The sequence below is a fragment of the Aptenodytes patagonicus genome, chromosome 7 (assembly GCF_965638725.1).
Source record: "Aptenodytes patagonicus chromosome 7, bAptPat1.pri.cur, whole genome shotgun sequence".
Lineage (NCBI taxonomy): Eukaryota > Metazoa > Chordata > Aves > Sphenisciformes > Spheniscidae > Aptenodytes > Aptenodytes patagonicus.
In genome coordinates, this window is record NC_134955.1 from 59762473 (window position 1) to 59784917 (window position 22445).

Consider the following 22445-nt stretch of genomic DNA (forward strand, 5'->3'; position numbering starts at 1 on the left):
CTTCAACCCAAAGTACTTTATTTTCAGGGGCTGCTTTCCTGAAAGCTTTCAGTCAGAAAACAGGATCTGGAAACATATCATCTATAATAAATCTCATCTGTTATATTGTTTAGTTGCTTACATGATTTGTGAAGTTTTGATCTTGAGGGTGAGGAGGTCTGGTTATATTACCTAAAATGCTGGTTACAGTATTTTCACAACATTCCTAAGCTATACAGGAAAGCAACTTCTAAAGCCTTTATTTCCAAATACTATGAAGAATGTGAAAGAGCAATTGAATTACAACATGCCTCAGAGAAAGTAAAAAGAAAATTGCTTTTGTAAAGAAATCTCTAGTATAATTTTGTCACTTGGCTGTTTGTACCTGCCATTTTAGCCCCATATATTAATCCTAGCAGATAACTATGTAACCACCATACTTTCTATACTATGAGAGGAAATTAAATGAAAGCAGTTGATGGAAAAGAAATGGAAAGGCGATGTTATAAATAGTGAAGTACAGAAGAGTAAGAACTAGTAGTGAAATATGAACCAGAGTGACACATTTAAGCCAATTTTAGTAAAATTGGAAAAAATGCAATTAAAGTGGTCTTGATACCTTAATGCCAGAAAGGCATTGAAGAAAATATTTTAAAATAACTAGCTAATTTCAAAGCTTCGAGTCTTGGCTGTTTATTTCTTTCAAATGTTGGAGAGTTCATTAGTTTATAATCATAGATTTAGGGGAGATAAGACAGTAATATATGCCTTTTTCCTAATAACAGTTGCATATTTCATTGTTTTCAAGATTCTTTGTAAAGGGATAGGATGGACTGATTACTGTTTATAATGTAAAACATTGCTTGAATGTGTGGCAATAAGCAGTATTTTCAGAATAGCAGGCTGAAATGTGTGCTTTTAAATTTTTAACTGAGCAATTAAAATCACATCTGACATCACAAGAAAAAAGAACAACCTCAGGTTTAATGAGAATTTAGTATTTCATCTAGAAATAATACTGTCTATAAGATCTGAGTTTTGAAGTCAAGCAACAACACTTAAAACAGTTGATCTCTTGGTAAAAATAATTGAATATAAATCTGTCCTCCTTTCAGACAGATGCATGATAGCGTCTAGTCCTGTAATACTTGATATACATGTTTAAATGCCTGTGAAAGAAGATATGTATCTCAGCCTGTGTATTTTTTATTAACCTGTTCCCACTGCCCAAGTAATTTATTATGTACTAAGTATGTAAACCTTTATTCCATGTAGATCTATGAGTTTATTTTATAAACCTTTATTTTAAAGGTATTTATTATTAGGTATGCTTAAAGTTAGCAGCCTTTGGTATTTAAAATACAACTTTCTAAATAGTTCTAAGACACTTAATTTCTTAAAAACACTTACTTTAAAATTAAAGCTGTAGTTGTTAGAACTGTGACTTTTAAAATTATATTGTTGCAGCCTTTGCCTTCAGCCTTAGGCTGTTCTTGGATACAAATCCTTTTTCTGAGCTCATATGTAGATGCCATTCAGAAGAATGAGTTTGGGATCCTCTTCTGTAATAGTCTGCAATTCATGTTACTTTTTGGCAGAGAAGGCATGATCAACAGCTTCACTCACTTGAAATAGGAAGGTTTTAATGGTCCTAATTCCTAGGGGACTCTCTGTCCCCTGGTTTGTACCAGGCCCTGAAAAAATTTTCTTTTGAGGTTGAAGTCCGGTGGCTATATTGTAACCTAGTTCTATATTCTTTGCAGAATTGCCATGCTCTAAACCAGTTGATTAGTGTCTGTTTATTATTTACCTTGGTAATGTAGAGAACATGTTTCTGGGTTCAGGCATCATGTTGGATGCTCTTTGAGGATACGGGTTATTTCAATCAACTCTGCTGGTTATGCCCATGCAGTCTTTCAGGCTTATTGTTCCATCCTGGTTTGAGCCAGCATATCCAGCATATGGAAAAAGTGAAGAAAGAAAGACTGAAAAAAAATAATTTCCACACAAGTTGTTCTTGAAACACTTGACTATCTCAGTTGAAAGAAAAACCCTGAAATGCCTTTCATCCTGGAGAATCTGTTAATCTGGCATCTGAGTGTTTGGCAGAGAGAGGCAAACTCACATGCAAAGGACTCACTCCTTTGCAACCCCCTTCCTCCTTTTTTTAATGACAGCGGCTGCCTATACAGAGCGAGCACCAGCTACTGAGTAGACATTCATCTGAAGCTTTGGAGTATGCTGGAACTCTCCCTCTAGCCACATTTTCCCCTTATTATGATTAAGCAGTAGAAATGCCATACCACAGGAATGGGAAACTACTTGAACAGACTCTCTAAGAAAATGTAGACTTGATGGTGGCTTTGTGATGATGCTGTGATGGGATTTGAAGCATCTCTCCTTGGTAACAAAAACCAGTAGATTCTCCATTTTGTGGGTGTAACACAGTTAACATCTCTGTCACTTCTAGAGAAAGAACAGTGTTTGTAGCTTGGGACAGACACATTCTGTTACAGCTGAGCATTCATAGCTCCCACTTTTTCATAATTTCTGATTCGTGCAGAAGGGGCATAGCTTGTCCTTTAATTGCCTTGGTTTGGGTTCTGCACACCCATTTCTGTTTCTTGATATGCAATGGCACACCTTTATATGACTTTCTGTGGGCATGGCTGCATCTCTTAAGTGATTGCTGAAGAGCTAACTGTAAATATCAAATACCACTTCTTGCAAATAGCAAGTAGAGCTTCCCTTTTCCTGTGGAAGATGAATATTGAAACTTAAAACTCTGAAATTTTTCTGGGGATGCACTGCACAGTATCCTCCTTGCAACAGGGCGCACACTAATGTATCAAAGTTACACTGAGCTAAATTCAGCAGATGTGAGACTTGAAGGAAAATCCCAGGCAGGTCATATGGAACCATACCTAGGATTGAATGCGCCCAGATGAAGCTTGCAGAGCATTGCCACTGCACAGCAGGACAGGGTCTGCCATCCTCTTCTGCTTGCCTTGTTTGACTTCTCTGTCCGTTAAGCTGTGAAGCCACAGCAGAAGTGGCACGTCTCACCTTTATTAAAAGCACATTCATGGGCTCCAGTGAATTTGCATTGGACCATATCTTGATGGTGGTCTGTCCTAACTTTCTGTCTGAACTGGCTGCTTGTATGGGGCATAAACTGCGGGGTTTGGTAGCAGGGGCTGCAGGGTTCCCCTGTGTGGGAGGAGGTCGTGAGCTGCCCGGCGCTGCTACAGCTGGTTTCAGCTCACTCTGAAATGGATGAAGACAACTCACCGTGGGCCAGAACTTCAGAGGAGCATGTGGTGCCTCTGTTCATACATATTGAAGAAAAGGAGCAGCTGCTGAGGACAGAGGACACAAGGACACACATGAGGAAACATGAGGATGTGTGTGAGGATACACATAAGGTGATGGGAGGAGATAGGGGAAGAGATGTACGTCTGGAGAGAAGGAGCAGAGAAGCAGTAAGAAGCAAAGAGCAGGGGACGAAAAGAGTAAGACGCAAGGAGAGGCAACAAGAAACCTCTGAGCCCTGGCCCCAGCCTCCTGCGATGGCTGTTGTCTCACCAAAGGGATGTGGAAGGGACCAAGCGTAACGCCTGGTGAAAACAGAGGAAGCTGGGGTAGGAATAGGGGAGGAGAAGTGCTGGACTGAAGTGGGGCCTGGGGAGGGAAGGAGCTCCCCTAAGTGCTCGTTTAACTCTTGATCTTTTTTCCTCAATACTTGAATCTGTAATTAAGAGTTTATGTTAATTGGCAATAAACTAAGTGAATTTCCTCAGTCAAGACTGCCTTGCCCATGCGGCTCTAATTCCAGGAGACATCGCAGAACCACCATTACCTGAGCAAAAAGAGCTGATGGAAAGCGTAACAGTGGAGAGAGTTGTGGTATTCGGTAACTTGTCCCTTGTGCATGGTCAGTGGTCTCATCCACAAGAGTCTGTTTTACATAATGGAGGGAAATGTGCAGCTTTAGGCATGCGCTTTTTCCATTTATACAGCTTTTTTTTAATCAGTGCTGTTGAACTTGCTTTACTTCATCCTTCTTGTGAAAATTGAGTTTTCATACTTAATCACTAACACATGACAGAAAAATATCTGAAGCATGTACCACCTGGTTTTACTTTAATCTTGATTCATTCATTAGCTTCTTCATATTAAAAACCCTCCAAGACACAATTAACCCTTTTTTAATACTGTGAAGCTTGAAATGATCATTAAAACTCATTAAAGCAGAGAAACTTACTTTCAAAAGCAGTTTAATACTAAAATTTTCTTGATTTCTTTTCTTGTGGATAGGGTAGAATACTTAGGGTGTGGCCATCACGGTTCCAGTCTTAACTGACTATTCAAGTAATTAATGATAATTGGTTGCTTTGCATTGCAGAACTACACTCCGTGCTAGAAGATACTTTGATGAAATAATTTTCTATAATGGAATGTTGTCTTCTGAGGATGGACTATATAACAATGATATTGTCAGCGAGTCCTTTTTGTCCAGTAGAAGAAAATATAATTGAAGATTAAAATACATTACCAAAAGTCTTGCTTTTTTCTGCCCCTTTACATTCTCCTGTATTGTGAATTGTGCTGTTGCCACAAGAAAGCAAACATCTACTTATGTTTTCTGATTTACTGAGTTGTTTTTGTTTTTAACATCCTTTAAAATACACAAGCATGCAGTCAGTTTTATTTTGGTACTAACTTCAGTGCTCTTGTGTCAACATACATGAAGGTTGAATTTGATCTCACTCTAAAAAAAGTTTTGTTTTTTTTTTTATTCTGTTAATTGCCTAGTCTGTTCCCAGCATTATATAAACACTCTTAGAATTGAGAAATTGATTAGAATAGACAAAATTCAGAATAACCTTCTAAGCTTATATGCAGTGTTGTTTTCATCCTGCAGGTTTTTGCAGGATGAAAATGACTAATTGCAAAGACAAGTACCATGAAGTAAAATGATTACTTTAAAGCAATAAACTGCCTTGGGTTTACTGAAACTGCAATAAAACTATCATGAAGCACTGTCAAAGTGTGATTTATTTGTACTACTAATTTTGGAAGTAATAAAATGTAGGATTTACTGGTATGGTTATAGCATTTGGTAGCCATTTTATTAGACAATTCAACAGGTATTATATTGTATCATACAATCATAAGATATTTTATAATCTAGCTTTTACTGAAGCAGAATATTCAGAGGGAAAATAGTTTTGATATTTAGCCTTCTCTCACGGAAGTGAGCATACTGGACCTTTATATGGGTCATTTGTTGCTAAACGTCTAATTTTGTCTTAAAACTAGGACAAAAAGAGCACCATGAAAAGGATGTGATTTTGATTATTGTGAACTATATTTACTAACTGAAATTATAATTCAGACTAGTTCTATTTTCTAAAATATATTATTTGGAAACAACTGCCTTTCTCTTTAAAAATTATTTTAAAAATATGAGCAGAACTATTTATGTTCTGAAAATATTAGCTTTTATATACTTAAAAAAAATTTGGATAACTGGTAGAATAGGATTTTCAGAAGTGCTCAGCATCAACCTAATTCTGTCCAGAAGAAACTGAAAAATGAGAGGACTTAGACCAGTCCTTAGAAATCTCCATGTAGATGCATGATGATATTCTTATCTGCCTCCTCAGTGAAGTTAAGCTAAAATTCTACTTAAAATTACAAACTGAGTGAGAAATATAATAACCTATCTATAGGCAGATGTGAAAGCTGTAATCTGCTAGGATTCCTCTTACTCGATGGAAAGCAAGATATGATACAGACAAAAATTTGGAAGAAAAATGATTTAAAGGGAAAATGTATTTGGATACATCCCTGCACAGAGATAGGACAGCATTATGAATTGAAAAGTATAACGTGAATTGCCATTGAGAGCAATGTAGACATTTCAAGAAATCATAGAAGTCATAAAAATGTGTTACTGATTTGTGCCTTGTTAATTAAATGCCCTAATTCTAATCAACTGTGCAATTATTTCAAACAGAATTTTACAGTTTAGCAGATACAACTTTGGAATGCAAAGCTTTCTCAGCCACGATGATTTGCTGTAGCTCCTTATCAGTACATTGAAAAAAATATTGTGATTCTTTATAAAGTTGTCCTTATCCTTCTTTTTAGGTATGGGATGCTGTGGATACAGGTTGCTGTTTAAAAACATATTCCTGTCACTCCTGTGCTGTTCGAGCTGCCCGGTGGTCGTCTTGTGGAAGAAGGATCCTCAGTGGGGGCTTTGATTCCATGTTGCATTTAACAGATGTAGAAACAGGTAAAGGTCTCATAAGGGTGCATTATAGCCCTATCTTTATTGAGTACAGATAACTTTGGATCTCGTTAGCCTTATTCTTTCTTCTGAAAATATAGATAAAATCTATAGATCAAAGTTAGAATTGTTGAAACGTGTCCTCACTGAAAAAAAAATCTAAGCGATTAAGGGTAGTTGGAGATATTTAAGAAAACTGAGCTATCTTTAACTTCATGATCACATGTAACTTCTGTCATCAGATACTGCACAGATGAACAGAATGAAGCATGTATTTTTTATGCTCTGTCATGATCATTCATTAAAGCGTTTGAAGAACCTCTTAAGGCTGACTTCAGTAACATTTATACATATGGGTAATTTAAACATAGGCTTGTACCTCATTCTCAGTTGGGTTGGTTTTAAGTTTGTGCTTGAAGTTAATTACGTGATTTTTTTTTTTTTTTCCCTGAATAGGACCTTAATTAGGAGTATAGAAAATTAAATTCTGGTATGAAACCTTGAGACTGAACCTGTGTTGCTTTGATGCAGTTGTGAATTTGATTTGGGATTTGATTGTTGTGACCTTAACAACTAATTTTCTGGATGCTGTCTCTCCTCATGTCTCCTTCACAAACTAAAGTACTTCTGTCAGCTATATTTCTTCTCTCCTTTATGTATGTTATCAGCATTCATACAGTAGCATTCATTGGGGCTGTACATAATAGGGCACCTCTGTGTGTGTATAAATGAAGGATTAGGCCTAAAATAGTACCTTGTCAACTGAAGAGATGCAATTTTATTTTTGCCACTTAATTTATTTGTAAATGTTTAACTCCTGCAAAGGTGCAATATTTTTTTGCAAGACTACAAAAGAAATCCTTACAAAAATTACAAGAAGTTCTTGTCTAGGAGGGTTTTCTCATACATAAAAGTAAGAAGTACATTGTATGTGAATATCTGGAGAGCAGAAGTCCTATTCAGATGAACTGGGAAAGTGGCCAAGGAAATTTGTGAATATTGTTCGCATGAAAAGAAGATTTTTTCCTATGCTCTAAGAATTTATTTTTCTCAACATTTGTCATACGAGAATTATTTAAATTCAGTGATGGCTGGAAGGGAGCTGTTGTAGTTTGGGAATGTAAAATGTGACACAGTTATGGCATATTGATGTTTCAAGAATATTCAGGTTGTGTAATGGGAAAAGAGCTTTATATATCTGATGTAGTAGTAGTACATGAGGTTAATATACTAAGTTGTTAATTTTGTCAGACTTCTGGTCTTTTTTTATTTTCATTCTCATTGCAGCAACCTTCTCGTTTCTAGTCTCATATATAACTGAATCTTACTAATCCAAGGGGATTTAATTTTGACTGTATTGCTTACAAATTCTAAACAGAATGGCTACTGCCGTTAATGGGATTTATAGCAGTAGAATAGATTTTATGTGCCTGAGTCATTCGAAGGGACTACTGTGGGGAAAATCTCATTTTAAAAAATCATAGAACAAATTCCAAAGATATGTAATTTTAATCATATACTTTAATTTCTAACATCTCTTCGACTTAACTATCCAGTAATGGGATAATAGTCTGGATTAAGTTGATTGTAGTGGTTCATTTGAAAGAAGGTATTTCTAGTGTTTTAGGCAATGACAACAGTAACAAATTATATTTACCAAGTTTCAGAACAGATAAGCTTATAAATGGTTCTTTCCTTACTGACTGGTGAGTTATGTAGTATTTCTAACTACTTAAATAAACTGTATGTGTAAAGGCAAAATGAATGCTTATAATCCTTGAAAATACCAGATATTCATTATTGCCTTAATTCAAGGATACAGGATTCCTTGTAGCTCCTGTGAACTGCAGTTGTAATGTTGATGTTTGGACCTGACTTTCAGTGATACACACCTCATTTGGAAAAGTATGATATGAGTGATTGGAATTTTATTCTGATTTCCTACGCATGCAGGCCAGTTTCTGATTTCCTTCCCTGTTGTAAAGTTACTCTTTTTTTTCATACATTTCAGTCAATTTTTTTCAGAGAAACAGGGCAAGCAGTTTGCCTCTGGAATCCAAATCAATTTGATATAAAAAGCCTCATTTCCATTTGAAAAACACTAAGGCAGCTATAAGATTTTGATTTACATTAGTTCACTGAATCATTCATTCCTCCTCACTCTTCATCAGTGCTGAGATGATTTCTTCTTTGATTAACTTCAGATAGATGTTAGAACTGTTCCTTCACAGAGGACTTTTAGATACTTTTTTGGACTTTGGTCTTAATTACTTTCCATTGCTAGACTGAACTAACTACCAGTGTGTTTAAATGCAGTAAATGCATGCCGGTGGGATATTATAAATAATAATGCTGTCTCTAAGGCTCTATGCTCATCTCTTGTGTACGTTGTTCTGGTTCAACATTTTTTTAGTCAGATTTGCTAAAGTCTAATCTTTCTCATCTTTGTTTTCAGTATAGATTTTACATATTACGTCTGTGTTACAGAAATTGCTACATGTCCTTCACCAAAAGAAACCTAACATCTGAAGATAATTACTTTTAAAAGTTTAGGAAAGGTTGCAAATACAGCTTAGTACATGAGCGGTATCAAGCTGCTCAGCTGGGTATTTTTTTTGTCATTTTGTGTTGTTTTTCTGTTAGGAACATTGTTTCTGCCCTATTAAATCAAAATTGTAGTCTAGCTAATTGTTTGTTCTGGATCTGATGACAGCTAGTTATGAGATTCTTCAAAGGAATGTACCAGCATTGTTGTAACAAACTGTTCTAGAATAAATTCTCCAGGAAATTTTGTTTCTAAGCTTGGACTTAAGTTTGGGTATCCTTTGTCCTAGGATATTGCATTTTCTGGAGTGATTTCTTTTTTTTTAATCTTTGTGATCTGAACAAGATCAGAATAGAAGCAAACACTGAAATCTCATTAATCACAAAGCAGAAATTTTGTTGTTGTTGGCATAGAAATCCTGATGTAAGTGTAGAAGACACATCCATGAAATCTTATCCTGCAGTTTTACACCATCAAACTTCTTCCCCTTGTCAAGTGTATTTAATGAAATTTCTTATATATAAGAAGATCTAAGATGCTGCAAGCAGGAAAAATGGGCTGATAGGAACCTCATGAAGTTCAACAAGGACAAATGCAAAGTCCTGCATCTGGAATGGAGTAATCCTCTGCAACAGAACAGGCTGGTGCTAAACTGGCTAGAAAGCAGCTTTGCAGAAAAATACCTGGGCGTCCTGGTGCTGAATATGAACCAGCAGTGATCTCTTGCAGCAAAGGTGGTCAACTTCATCCCAGGCCAGATTAGCAAGTGTTTACCTAGTACATAGAGAAGATGATGCCAGGCTCTTCTCAGAGATGTGCAGTGAAAGGATGAGAGACAAAGGACAAATGTAGGAACACAGGAAACTTTTTGGCTCAAATCAAGGATCATAAAACACTAAAACAGGCTGTCCAGAGAGGCCGTGGTGTCTCTATACTTGGAGATACTCAGAACTTCAGTGGACAGACCCCTAAGTAACCTGCTGCAGCTGGACCTATTTTGAGTAGGCGTTTGGACTAGATGACCCCTGGAGGTCCAACCCACATGATTTGTTGATGCTATGATGAAGAACAGGGAAAGAGAAGAATTCAAATTATTGAGGTACAAGGAGTTCACACTTGTCCTGGTTTGGTGAAAATAGATGCTGTTGTACAAGTAAATTTCCGGGTCAGAGACATCACTAGGAAGCTCCCTGGTCTGGTACGGCCTTCCGACTACTACCCGCTGTTGGTTATACAGGCTGACAGTGATGAGGTTGCAGAGAGAAGTCCTGCAGTGATCAAAAGGGACTTCAGGGCACTGGGGCGACTGGTTGAAGGATCGGGAGCACAGGTAGTGTTTTCTTCTATCCCTACAGTGGCAGGGAAGGATACTGAAAGGAGCAGGAAAACACACCTGATCAACACGTGGCTCAGGGGCTGGTGCCATCAGCAGAATTTTGGCTTTTTTGATCATGGGGAGGTTTACACGGCACTGGGCCTGCTGGCGACAGATGGAGTCCAGCTGTCTCACAGGGCTCATGAATTGGCAGGGCTCATTGAGAGGGCTTTAAACTAGGTTCAAAGGGGGAAGGGGATAAAACCAGGCTCACTAGAGATGAGCCTAGGGGTGGCATGCCGATGCTGGGGGTGAAATCGATAGCCCAGCTCAAGTGCATCTACACCAATGCACGCAGCACAGGCGGCAAACAGGAGGAGCTGGAAGCCATTGTGCAGCGGGAGATATGACTTAGTCGCCATCACAGAAACACGGTGGGGTGACTCATGATTGGAGTGCTGCAATGGATGGCTATAGACTCTTCAGAAGGGACAGGCGAGGAAGGAGAGGCGGTGGGGTGGCCCTGTATGTTAGGGAGTGTTTTGATTGTATAGAGCTCAATGATTGTAATGATGATATGGTTGAGTGTTTATGGGTAAGGATGAGGGGGAAGGCCAATGAGGCAGATATCCTGCTGGGGGTCTGTTATAGACCACCCAACCAGGATGAAGGGGCAGATGAAGCATTCTACAAGTGGCTGGCACAAGTCTCTCAATCGCTAGCCCTTGTTCTCGTGGGGGACTTCAACTTCCTGGACGTCTGCTGGAAATACAACACGGCAGAGAGGAAGCAGTCTAGGAGGTTCCTGGAGTGTGTGGAAGACAACTTCCTGACACAGCTGGTAAGGGAGCCTACCAGGGGAGGTGCCTCGCTCGACCTGCTGTTTACAAACAGAGAAGGACTGGTGGGAGATGTGGTGGTCGGAGGCCGTCTTGGGCTTAGTGACCATGAAATGGTAGAATTCTCGATTCTTGGTGAAGTAAGGAGGGGGGGCAGCAAAACCACAACCATGGACTTCCAGAGGGCGGACTTTGGCCTGTTCAGGACGCTGGTTGAGAGAGTCCCTTGGGAGATGGTCCTGAAGGGCAAAGGGGTCCAGGAAGGCTGGATGATCTTCAAGAAGGAAGTCTTAAAGGCGCAGGAGCAGGCTGTCCCCATACGCTGTAAGAAGAACGGGCGGGGAAGGCGACCGGCCTGGCTGAACGGGGAGCTCTTGCTGGGACTCAGGAAAAAAAGGAGAGTTTACCACTTGTGGAAGAAGGGGCAGGCGAGTCAAGAAGAGTACAGGGATCTCATTAGGTCATGCAGAGAAGAAATGAGAAAGGCAAAAGCCCAGCTAGAACGCAATCTGGCCGCTGTCGTTAGAGACAACAAAAAAAGCTTTTACAAATATATTAATGACAAGAAGAGAGCCAAGGAGAATCTCCATCCTTTATTGGATGTGGGGGGGAACATTGTCACCGAGGATGAGGAAAAGGCTGAGGTACTCAATGCCTTCTTTGCCTCAGTCTTTAACAGTCAGACCAGTTATCCTCAGGGTGCTCGGCCCCCCGAGCTGGAAGACGGGGACGGCGACCAGGATGAACCCTCCATAATCCAAGAGGAAGCAGTCAATGACCTGCTACGCCACCTGGATGCTCACAAGTCTACGGGGCCGGATGGGATCCACCCAAGAGTGCTGAGGGAGCTGGCGGAGGTGCTCGCCAAGCCACTCTCCACCATTTATCAGCAGTCCTGGTTAACGGGGGAGGTCCCGGGCGACTGGAGGCTTGCCAATGTGACGCCCATCTACAAGAAGGGCCGGAAGGAGGATCCGGGGAACTACAGACCTGTCAGCCTGACCTCGGTGCCGGGGAAGATTATGGAGCGGTTCATCTTGAAGGCGCTCACAAGGCATGAGCTGGACAACCAGGGGATCAGGCCCAGCCAGCACGGGTTCATGAGAGGCAGGTCCTGCTTGACCAACCTGATCTCCTTCTATGACCAGGTGACCCGCCTAGTGGACGAGGGAAAGGCTGTGGATGTGGTCTACCTGGACTTCAGTAAGGCCTTTGACACCGTCTCCCACAGCATTCTCCTCGAGAAGCTGGCGGCTCACGGCTTAGACAGGTGTACTCTGCGCTGGGTCAAAAACTGGCTGGACGGCCGGGCCCAGAGAGTTGTGGTGAATGGAGTTACATCCAGTTGGCGGCCGGTCACGAGCGGTGTTCCCCAGGGCTCAGTTTTGGGGCCGGTCTTGTTCAATATCTTTATCAATGATCTGGATGAGGGGATCGAGTGCACCCTCAGTAAGTTTGCAGATGGCACCAAGTTGGGCGGGAGTGTTGATCTGCTCGAGGGTAGGAAGGCTCTGCAGAGGGACCTGGACAGGCTGGATTGATGGGCCGAGGCCAACTGTATGAGGTTCAACAAGGCCAAGTGCCGGGTCCTGCATTTCGGCCACAACAACCCCATGCAGCACTACAGGCTTGGGGAAGAGTGGCTTGAAAGCTGCCTGGCGGAAAAGGACCTGGGGGTGTTGGTCGACAGCCGGCTGAACATGAGCCGGCAGTGTGCCCAGGCGGCCAAGAAGGCCAATGGCATCCTGGCCTGTATCAGAACTAGTGTGGCCAGCAGGAGTAGGGAAGTGATCGTGCCCCTGTACTTGGCACTGGTGAGGCCGCACCTCGAATACTGTGTTCAGTTTTGGGCCCCTCACTACAAGAAGGACGTTGAGGTGCTGGAGCGTGTCCAGAGAAGGGCAACGAGGCTGGTGAGGGGTCTGGAGAACAAGTCTTATGAGGAGCGGCTGAGGGAACTGGGGTTGTTTAGCCTGGAGAAGAGGAGGCTGAGGGGAGACCTCATCGCTCTCTACAACTCCCTGAAAGGAGGTTGTAGCGAGGTGGGGGTCGGTCTCTTCTCCCAAGTAATAAGCGATAGGACGAGAGGAAATGGCCTCAAGTTGCGCCAGGGGAGGTTTAGATTGGACGTGAGGAAAAATTTCTTTCCTGAAAGAGTGGTTAAACATTGGAAGAGGCTGCCCAGGGAGGTGGTTGAGTCCCCATCCCTGGAAGTATTTAAAAGACGTGTAGATGAGGCGCTTAGGGACATGGTTTAGTGGGCATGGTGGTGGTGGGTTGATGGTTGGACTTGATGATCTTAGAGGTCTTTTCCAACCTCAATGATTCTATGATTCTATGATTCTAAGTCGTCTTTTTCTAAATTCATTTTTTATAGTTTGTCATTTATTATCTTAAATGGTCATCCATTGTCATGACACCAGGATGTCAAGCTAAGACGCTCCACAAATATGGTTTTCTTGAAAACTGTTATACATATTCAGAGTATGGGTCTGATGCAAAATATGCATAAAATGTTTAAGGAACTCAAGGTTATTCATGCGTCATTCACATCAGTGGTTCTGTGGCTACAGTTTGCATGAGGCAAGTTCAGTACTGCAATATGGGGTTTCATAAATATTAGTAGATCCAGAAACTGCAGCTGAGCTGCCTGTGAAGATTACTGATTAATTTTTTTTATTGTCTTATTTTATATACATTATGTCTGTATAAAAATAAAGCTTTTTGAAAGGTTTCACAAATGTGATAATAATGCAGCACTCTGAACCAGTGAGACTCCCTGGTTTTGTGCATCTCTACTAACACCACACTTGCAGTCATTTTCTACTAGTGATAGTTCAGACACTTTGTTATTTACAGAGTAGTAAGTAGTGGTATATTCAGAGAGCACTGAAAAAAAATTGCTTTTAAAACAATTCTAGGTCAAGTACACTTGTCATTTAACTTCTATTACGTCCAGATGTAATGGACATGCTCTACCAACTTTAGAAAGGTAACTGTATTTTAAAAATTTATTTATAACTATTTTATTTTTGGAATATATGTTTTATTCATCAGTGGATTTTTCATTAGTCACAAATGAATTGGTACAATAGCATAGGCAGAACATTGGCTGGGTTGATACTATTTGCATATTGTAGATACTTTTCATTTTTTTAATATTATGACAGAGGCAATGTTCCAAGAAATTTTGGCACATTTCCTATGTTGCCAAATGCTGCAGTTGTATTTTAGTTCATAGACTGAGTTTAATTTCAAACATAACATCCTCAGAGTTATAATGGAGAATTTAAATTCCCCATTATTTTGAAAGTTTTCACATTACCATGGCCAGGAAACTGAAATTAAGCTGTTGGTTTTGAAGGAAAGTTCAGATTATATATAATGTGGTCACTTAAATCTGGTTTGTTTTATTTTAACCTGTTTTATTTTACATTATTTTGAGAGTTCCTTAATGGAATATTTTGTACCCCCAAGAGGATGGTCCAAATTTGCTTTTCTATATTTTCTTTTACATTCCAATTTGGTAGTCCTATAGATATAACATTATTATTGTTATTGTAATTGTATTTGTTCACATAGAATTTTTAGTGCTCATACATAAACATCACCTCAGGAGAGCTGTGACTTTCTTCTCCTATTCCTCCCCTTCTCTCCCAGTACTATGTAGATAGTATGTTGATTTAATATGCATGAAGGTTTTATATGACACCTCAGAAAAAAGCCCAGTTGATTGTTTTTTTTTTTTTTTTAATTTATTTTATTTTTTTCTTTTGAATGCCTACAGGCATCTTTGATGTGAGGTCTCAAGACTCCCCCCAAAATTCAGCAGTTTTAAGTAATTTGTTCAACATAGTTTAGTGGTCATTCTCCAGCTAGGAGGTAACAGCATTTTACTTTTTATACTCACTAATGTAAAGTCCTTGAAATAAGAAGCGAGACAAATGTTTATTTTGGGGACATTTTCAAGGGTAAAAGATAAAATGATCTAATATTTCAAGCACCTTTGCTTGCCAGAAACTTGTGACTATGTAGGGGAAAAAATTGGGAAACACATAGTCAGTATAACTTTAGTTCTTGGAAAAATAATAAAGCAATTTGTAAGCGCGCCAAGATAAAATGGATAAGTAACAGCCAACATTGATTTGTTAAGAACAAATTATGTCTGATCAATCTAATTTTCTTCTCATTATTGTGCATGAGAGAGTTTGTGACTGTAATGAGATTTTTATTTTTTTAATACATTGTCTTGTGTCTTTTTGTAAACACAGTAAGGAAATCCGTTCTGCTTAGCAAGATTACTCTCATGTCCTTGTAAGTCTTAGGCTTCACTTTTCTTTACAGATTAGTGTAAGGAAGTGAATGTTTTTGGATTATGCAGGTAGGGGCGTGAACCTGAGGACCACTAAACACAGTTACAGAAGCATCCTGTGCTCAATAGCTGTGCTGATGTTCTGTGAAAAATTCACAATGTTAAATAGCCTTTAAAATATCTGATTTCATAGTTGAGCAGTTTCACAGTAGGCTGCAGCATAAAGGAGCAGAAACATATGTTCAAGATATTTTTAAAGTTTTTTTTTCATACTGTGCATGTTACTGGTGAGCCTTTAATGAATGAAGAAGTGAATTAAAGCACTTTAAGAATATAAAACACACTGCAAAGATGTAGTAGGTATTGTTACTGAAATTGTGAAAATTAAAGATTGAGAGAAACATTTGCTTTCTGCTTTGGAATAACAACCTCTCATACAGGAAAGTGGTATGTGATATGGATTTTGCCTCAATTAGCCAAATAGATTTTCAGAATATGTAATTTTCTACAGCCTATGAGTTGGTTGAATTTTTTTATGCTGCCTTTAGGAACTAAAATACAATAAATACATACACAATAAAGGTATATAAAAGCTTGCTGATTTACACCCATTGTACTCTATTATGGATAAGGGAGACTTCTCCTCAAAGGACATCTTTTGCAATATATAAAATAAGGCCCCCAAAAGTTATGTTAATGTTAATAAACTGAATAATTGTAGACAAAAATATATGTAACTAAATACCGACTTCCAGAAAGGTGGAGCAGGGTCTCCAGCAAACACTGAAGCTGGATTTCTCAAGCCATGGGGCTAGGTTCTGTTGCAGCACCATTACAGCACGGGAAGCAGCAAATTCTGCTCATAGTAGTAAAACACACTAAATAAAGTTTGTACGGAAAGGGGCTAAGAGTTGAGTTCATTGTTGTAATGTACTGAATTGCATGAGCTATTTTGTCCCACATCATCTTCCACAGTGATCTGTTCATCACTCAGATGGATATTTTTCCTAAGTTTCTAAGGTTCTGAAAGATTTACGGTGCTAGAGGCTTCATAACTGTGTAGAGAATGTGCCTCAGCACTTCAGCCCTGCAGTCCTAATACCTAAAAGGGGAGGGTTTAAGGCATGTATTCATATAAATGTTAGGAAAGTTCATTTTGCTGGGTTCAGGCATGTTTGTATGGCAAGCAGTCCAATTTAGATTCTGTGTATTGTGCATAAATTTCAGTCCTAGCAATAAGAGGGTTTACTTGCTGTACTGTTGTGATCCTCCCCTTTTGAGTATATTATCTGCTGCTTCTTTGCTCCCATGCTCTTCTTTTCTACATTCCAGCCTTTTTCTCCTTTTCTGTGACATGGCAGTAGAATGAAATTCACATATGCATCTAATAACACCAAACTCTTCAGAACACTGTTTACTGAGCTTCCAAAAAGAGACATTTCATTGAATTTCACTTGGGGTGTGTGTGAAAGAATGAGAAAGAGAGTTGTATTTCAAAGTATTAATTGGAGAGCCTGTGCTTTTAAGATGAATGTATGCTGATTACTCCTCAGACCAGTCAAAAAGCTAGCATGGTTAACATCTGCATCAAATGGGTTAAAATAGGAAAAAGGAAGGGGGTTAAAGAACATAGAGGTGAACAAGATGCTCAAGTTGTTTGCATTAATTTTATTTAGTATTACACTGTAATGTAGAATTCATAGAATTGGACTGTAATGATCTCAGTCCTATGAGAGCTTTTGGATAAATAAGAGACTCTAGAAGACAAGAAAATGGCAAACGGAGTGCCCCCGTCTGTCTTAAAACAGGGGGAGATGGAGTAGGGAATTAGAGAATTTTAGTTTCTGGAGAAAACATCGAGTGTTTATTAAACTAGGTACTAGTAGGAACCAAATTTCTTTGGGAGCAAAGTGCAATTAAACTGACTAGTGAACCTCCATGGGGAAATTCAGTATTTTCTCAAGTGCTGTGGATGTAAGAAAGATGCATGTGTATGTGGCTTTTCTAAAGCCTGCAAATGATGCCTGGTAGTGGTGTACATGAGAGCAATATCTTGTTGCTCCTATAACTGATGATTTTAATACTTTCTTCCTTCCCTGTGGAGTCTTTTTTTTTTCCTTCTGTAGCTGTTGGGCTACTGAAAGCTCCCATGGTGAGAGATGGTCACTGTTGCATATGACTTGTAGAGAGAACCTCTGCTACCTTTATAACTTTTTTCTCTTTTTGGGGAAGGAACTTATGGACTAAAGTAAATCTTTCACTCAGTAGTGACATAGAAGCCCTTTAGATCTTGCATGGATAATTGGTGGAGAATCTTTTTAAAAAGAACAAAAAAACCCTACAGAAACCAGAGTTCACGTAGAACAACACTCAACCCTCCCTTATGCTCCCTGCAATACATTTTCTCTGCCCCTGCTAGCTTGAAAAGCACGTGTGATGAAGTAAAATCTCTCTGTTCTCTTTTTTAAAACGAATAAATAAATAAATTGACAAGTCAGCCTCTTGACTGTGTAAGTTGAGTTCAGCAGATGGGAAAAATGGAACTGATGATGAAATCAAATAAATTGTCTCCAAATCATGAAAGAAGCATAAAAAAAATCTATATGAATGATTTTCAGTATTGTTCACCTAACAGTAAGTATTTACATCTGTCACTAATGTTTTTAGCTCAAAGTATTTTCAGTTCTTTAAGAAAGCCTATCTTAAGACAACTCTCACTTGCTGAAAATGTAGATTAATGAATGTTTTAAGAAGCTTTTGTCATAGTATTTTAAGGTGGATTTTTTTTTTACTTCTGCAGTACCTTCTTCACTGTGGCTTAAAGCAGTAACTTTATTTAATGTAGATCTTTATATGTGATATGTTGAATATAAAGCACAGCTGAAATTGTGCTTTATGTATTTATCTTGGTCTATGCTCCTGTTCCGAAAATTATATTTCAGTGAATGTACATTAATATCATGAATTTGTTAGGATGAAAAGAAGCAGCGGACTGTGGAAAAGTCCTATAAATTAACCTAGCTGCATTCTGTTGCCTTTGAAAGTGTCAACAATCCAACTGATACTAACCACAGGATCCCGCGGAGATTAGTGTACACAATTAAATGTTGGGAATAGTGTATCCATGGGAACAGCTATTGCCTTCATATGATGGTATGCAAATTATTTCCTACTTTCAAGATGAAGCTTCACTCCTACCTTCACAGAAAGATAAGTAAACAACTCAAGAGTTGTAGTATAGTTTGGGACATGGTATTTCTGTACAGACAATATTTTGTTCTCGTTATTTTTATCCCACTGGAAGAAAGACTATGGCTTCTCTGTAGGGAAACATTCAACCATTTGTAGATTTAGTCCTGCATGTCAACTGAACTGGGACCTCGGTGGAGCTCCTCTCCTTAGTGTGTGAAACCACTTGTTCTCTCCTTTCAGTAGGAAGCAGTCAGTGGTGCAGAGGCCCATGAGCAGGAGCAATTTCACGTGGATAGAAATTAGTGAGTTCAGTCTTATATTTTCAATAAATCAGAGTCGCCCCCGATACTTCAAATGTGTTAATATAAACATATTCACCTTTGACAACCTTGATATTTTTCAAACTAGGTTGAAATGAATAACGTATTTCATTTTCTGCTCAAATTCTAATCTCCACTTCTCACTTTATTTTAGGGAAGCAGATATTTAGCAGCAAAAATGAATTTAGGATCAGCGCGCTGAAGTTCCACCCTACAGAGTCAAATATTTTCATTTGTGGGGGGTTCAGCCCAGAAGTTAAAGCTTGGGATATAAGGACTTCTAAGGTAATGGAAATATTTTTTCTCTTTCTCATTTAGAATGTTTCCTAGGTTGGATGTGTTGTGCATTACTAAGCTGCTAGATGTACTGGTCTTTCGATGAAATGTTATTCTGAAGTATTTTGCATTTGTCATTGATTCTGTTGCCATTTGTTGATATGAACCTCTGTAATGTTTTTGAAGCATGAAGAGGAACATTGTACACAGAAAATATGATTTTTTTGGTTTATGTAAATACGAGTAACATACAGTTGAATTAAAGCCAATCGCTCGCTTCAGGATTGTTAAAAAGGCAGTTGTGTACTAGGAAGCAGTACAGCTAACTTGCTCTTCAAGCTGCTATGTGCAGGTCAGGATGTGTGCCTGTAGCTTTTGTGTAGAAGCCTGGAGTAATCTTACATTCATGAAGGGCCACAGAGAGGCATGTATAGCTTCTGCCTTTATCCTGAACTATGAAGTGCTCCCAGCTGCCATTCAGAGCTCAGGTAAGACCAGAGCTGTACTCTGCCAGTGGAAGTGTAAGGCAAGCTGACATCCTCATGCACAGAACAGCTCAAAGAGCAGCATTACTGTAAAGTGAATAGTTCTTTGTTTTCCTTTGAATTTCTATGTGGATAGATCCTACTCATCATAGTTAGCCATCTGTTCGCTCTTGAGGGTGACAGAAGGGATCTGAAAAAGACAAGATTGCTTATCCAAACTTTGTCTCTGACTTTGATGTACTAAGAATAATAGGTGAGAGATGTAGGCAGATGCATTTCAGGTATGAGGGCTCTAACAGCAGAGTTATGAAATAGTTATGGAAGTTGCTCTATTAAGGAAACACAGTATTATTGTGCAATTAACAATCTCATTCCTGTGCTGCAGTTGTTCCTTTGGATTTGTCACTGATGTTTGAGAAAAGAATTTAATTGTGTAGGATCTATACCACAGGCTTCCCTCACACGAGTAAGTTCTCAAAAGAAAAACATTAGTTAAGTACATATCAAGACTGCCAAGTCTGAGGCTACTCTGAAAATAAATTTACTGTGAGTTTCAGAGTTACAGTGTCAGCATGAAAACCTTTGTAAAAAGTCTGATGGGATCTATTCCATCCGTCATGCTTGTATGATGCCTGGTTTTCCTTGATAAGGATATGAAGAGATACTCAAAGCACAAAGTTCTATGAAGGAAGATGATTCTAGTTTTAGATTGCCAAAATTGTAAATACTTATGATAAAGAATATCTATGTAACTTTTAAAAAAGTTATCAGATTTTCCATAGTAACTCTTCCCTCCCCCTGCCTTGCACTGGTATACAGTATTCTGGTGTTGTCAATAAGTGATTTTGGTATACTGTCTTTAGCATAGGCAACTTACAGAACATGAAAATATATATCACACAAATAGGAAGTAGTACCAGTTCAAAGGGTGTTTGTTCCAGGTGATCAGAGGTTACCCTGTAAATTCACTGTAGAACAAAAACATTACTTTTTTTCTGGCAGCGGGCTGTAGAAGAAAGACTAATAGAAGTCTTCTCTCCTGAACAGCAGGGTCAGTGGTTTAATAGCATGCAGATGAAGTAGGGAATACAATTGTTCTTTCTTGAGATTCTCATAACGGTAGACCTTAACTGTGGGGAGGAGGTGCAATCTCTAATTGAACGCTTAGCTGTCCTTTTTAACATAGAGAAGCCATTGTATGTCATGGTAGGCTGAACTTCCTTTAAAAAGCACTTCAGGAACTAAATGGGTATAATCTTTTTAAGGCTTAAAGATTGTTGACTGTAGTGTCAAAATTTGAGATATTTGGTCCTAGTCAAGGAGAGGATGGCAGATGTAGGTGACAAAACATTATTTCTGAGATTTTCTGACTTGGTGCAATAAGCTTTCCTGTAAATGATATTGTAGTTATACACAAAGTCAAATGGTAGTCTAGTTGTGTACAAAGCCAGAGACATTCTTTCTTTTACCCCCTGTAGTTTCTTTATGATGGATTTTATGCCTATGTATGTCTTTGAATGACTATCTCTGAGAATCCTGTACAGATGATTTTTCTCTAGATTTGAAATCAGCTGTGATTAGTGAGCATGTTCATGCCAAAAATGGCACTACTTCCAGCTTGCATGTAACTAAGGTGCCCAGTCTCTACAGATGGAAAATTATAAGTGATTCTGTTCTATAGTAACAAATGACCAAAATGGCATGTTGCAAAAATGTGCATGTCTGGAACGGTAGCTTACTGTTGAATACAGTTATGGGGGAATGTGGTTAGAAATCTTTCATAGATGGTAGGACACAATCTCAAATATTGATAGTGGAGAAGGCACTTCAGTTTCAAGGAAACAGAGGATTCATTTACAATGGATATTTACAGTTCAAGGGTTATGCTTGAACAAGATTTTTTTTGGCAGCAATTCTGATACCAGAGATTGTGATGACAAGACCTGAGGATAATGCAAAATTGGCATTGACTCAAGTGGAATTAAAGGGCTAAATAACAGATGTTAATGCCTGTGCTAGATAAGTTAGTTCTGAGCAATCTCCTGAGTCTGATGCTCTCCTATTGTCAGTATCTCTGCCAATCCTTGTATTTTGGTTTTATCTTTGAACGGTGTTATGGTGGCACCAAGACAAATGGCTTGAAAAATGCTGTTCTTGGTCTTTTTTCCCTCTTAAGAAATTTCAGAGTTTCAATAGTGCTTTCTCTTTGTACCAGATGAGGTATCAAACAGTATTTTATTCCAAGCAATGAGGACACTAAATGTGTTCATCTCTTAAAGCAGCTCCTTCCTGTTAGGTTTTAAATTCTGGTGCCTCAGCTCAACCACAGCCAAACTGTCAATTGATATGTCTGGCATATTTTACATGAGGCATTATTGCAGTGAGGAGCAGACAAATGTGTTGAGATGGAGGTTGCAGTAGAAGATGAAAAGATAAGGGGCAATGTGCAATTTGTGAGGTATTGGCCTTTGTAAAAGGCGTTGTAAGAAGGCAAAGGAGCAAGCCCATACTGATAAACTGGAGACTTTAATAGCCCACCCATTCACATCTTCTGTAATTCTGACTACCAGTAGCCTGGCTTGAGATGATGTTCTGATATAGTAACTTTTGTGTAAATTACATCTGGCAAAATTGCAGAGGAAAACTGCAGTTTTCAGTACTTTACCACTGCATAGTTATAAGAAACAATAGTTATGCTTGGGATCACCTTTGTGTAGGTTGCAGGGGATGACGTATAAGCTGCGTGTGTGTCTGCATGCAGAGCCAGTAGTGAACGCTTTCGGTGACAACATCTACGATTCATTTCCAGAGGACAGACACCGTAAAAGCCATTTATATCTGTGTAGAAGAGGAACATGAATACTTAACAAAACAGCCCTCATGT

At 39.0% G+C, this 22445-nt stretch overlaps 1 protein-coding gene across 2 annotated transcripts in view; it reads left to right on the top strand.

Moving 5' to 3' along the window:
- WDR25 (WD repeat domain 25) overlaps nucleotides 1-22445 on the top strand; it is a 77498-nt gene that overhangs the window by 35212 nt on the left and 19841 nt on the right. For both annotated transcript variants that reach the window (XM_076345462.1, XM_076345463.1), the window contains exons 3-4: nucleotides 6136-6283; nucleotides 18955-19085. In XM_076345462.1, the coding sequence (XP_076201577.1) occupies nucleotides 6136-6283; nucleotides 18955-19085 (279 nt within the window). The remainder of the gene's footprint in view (nucleotides 1-6135; nucleotides 6284-18954; nucleotides 19086-22445) is intronic.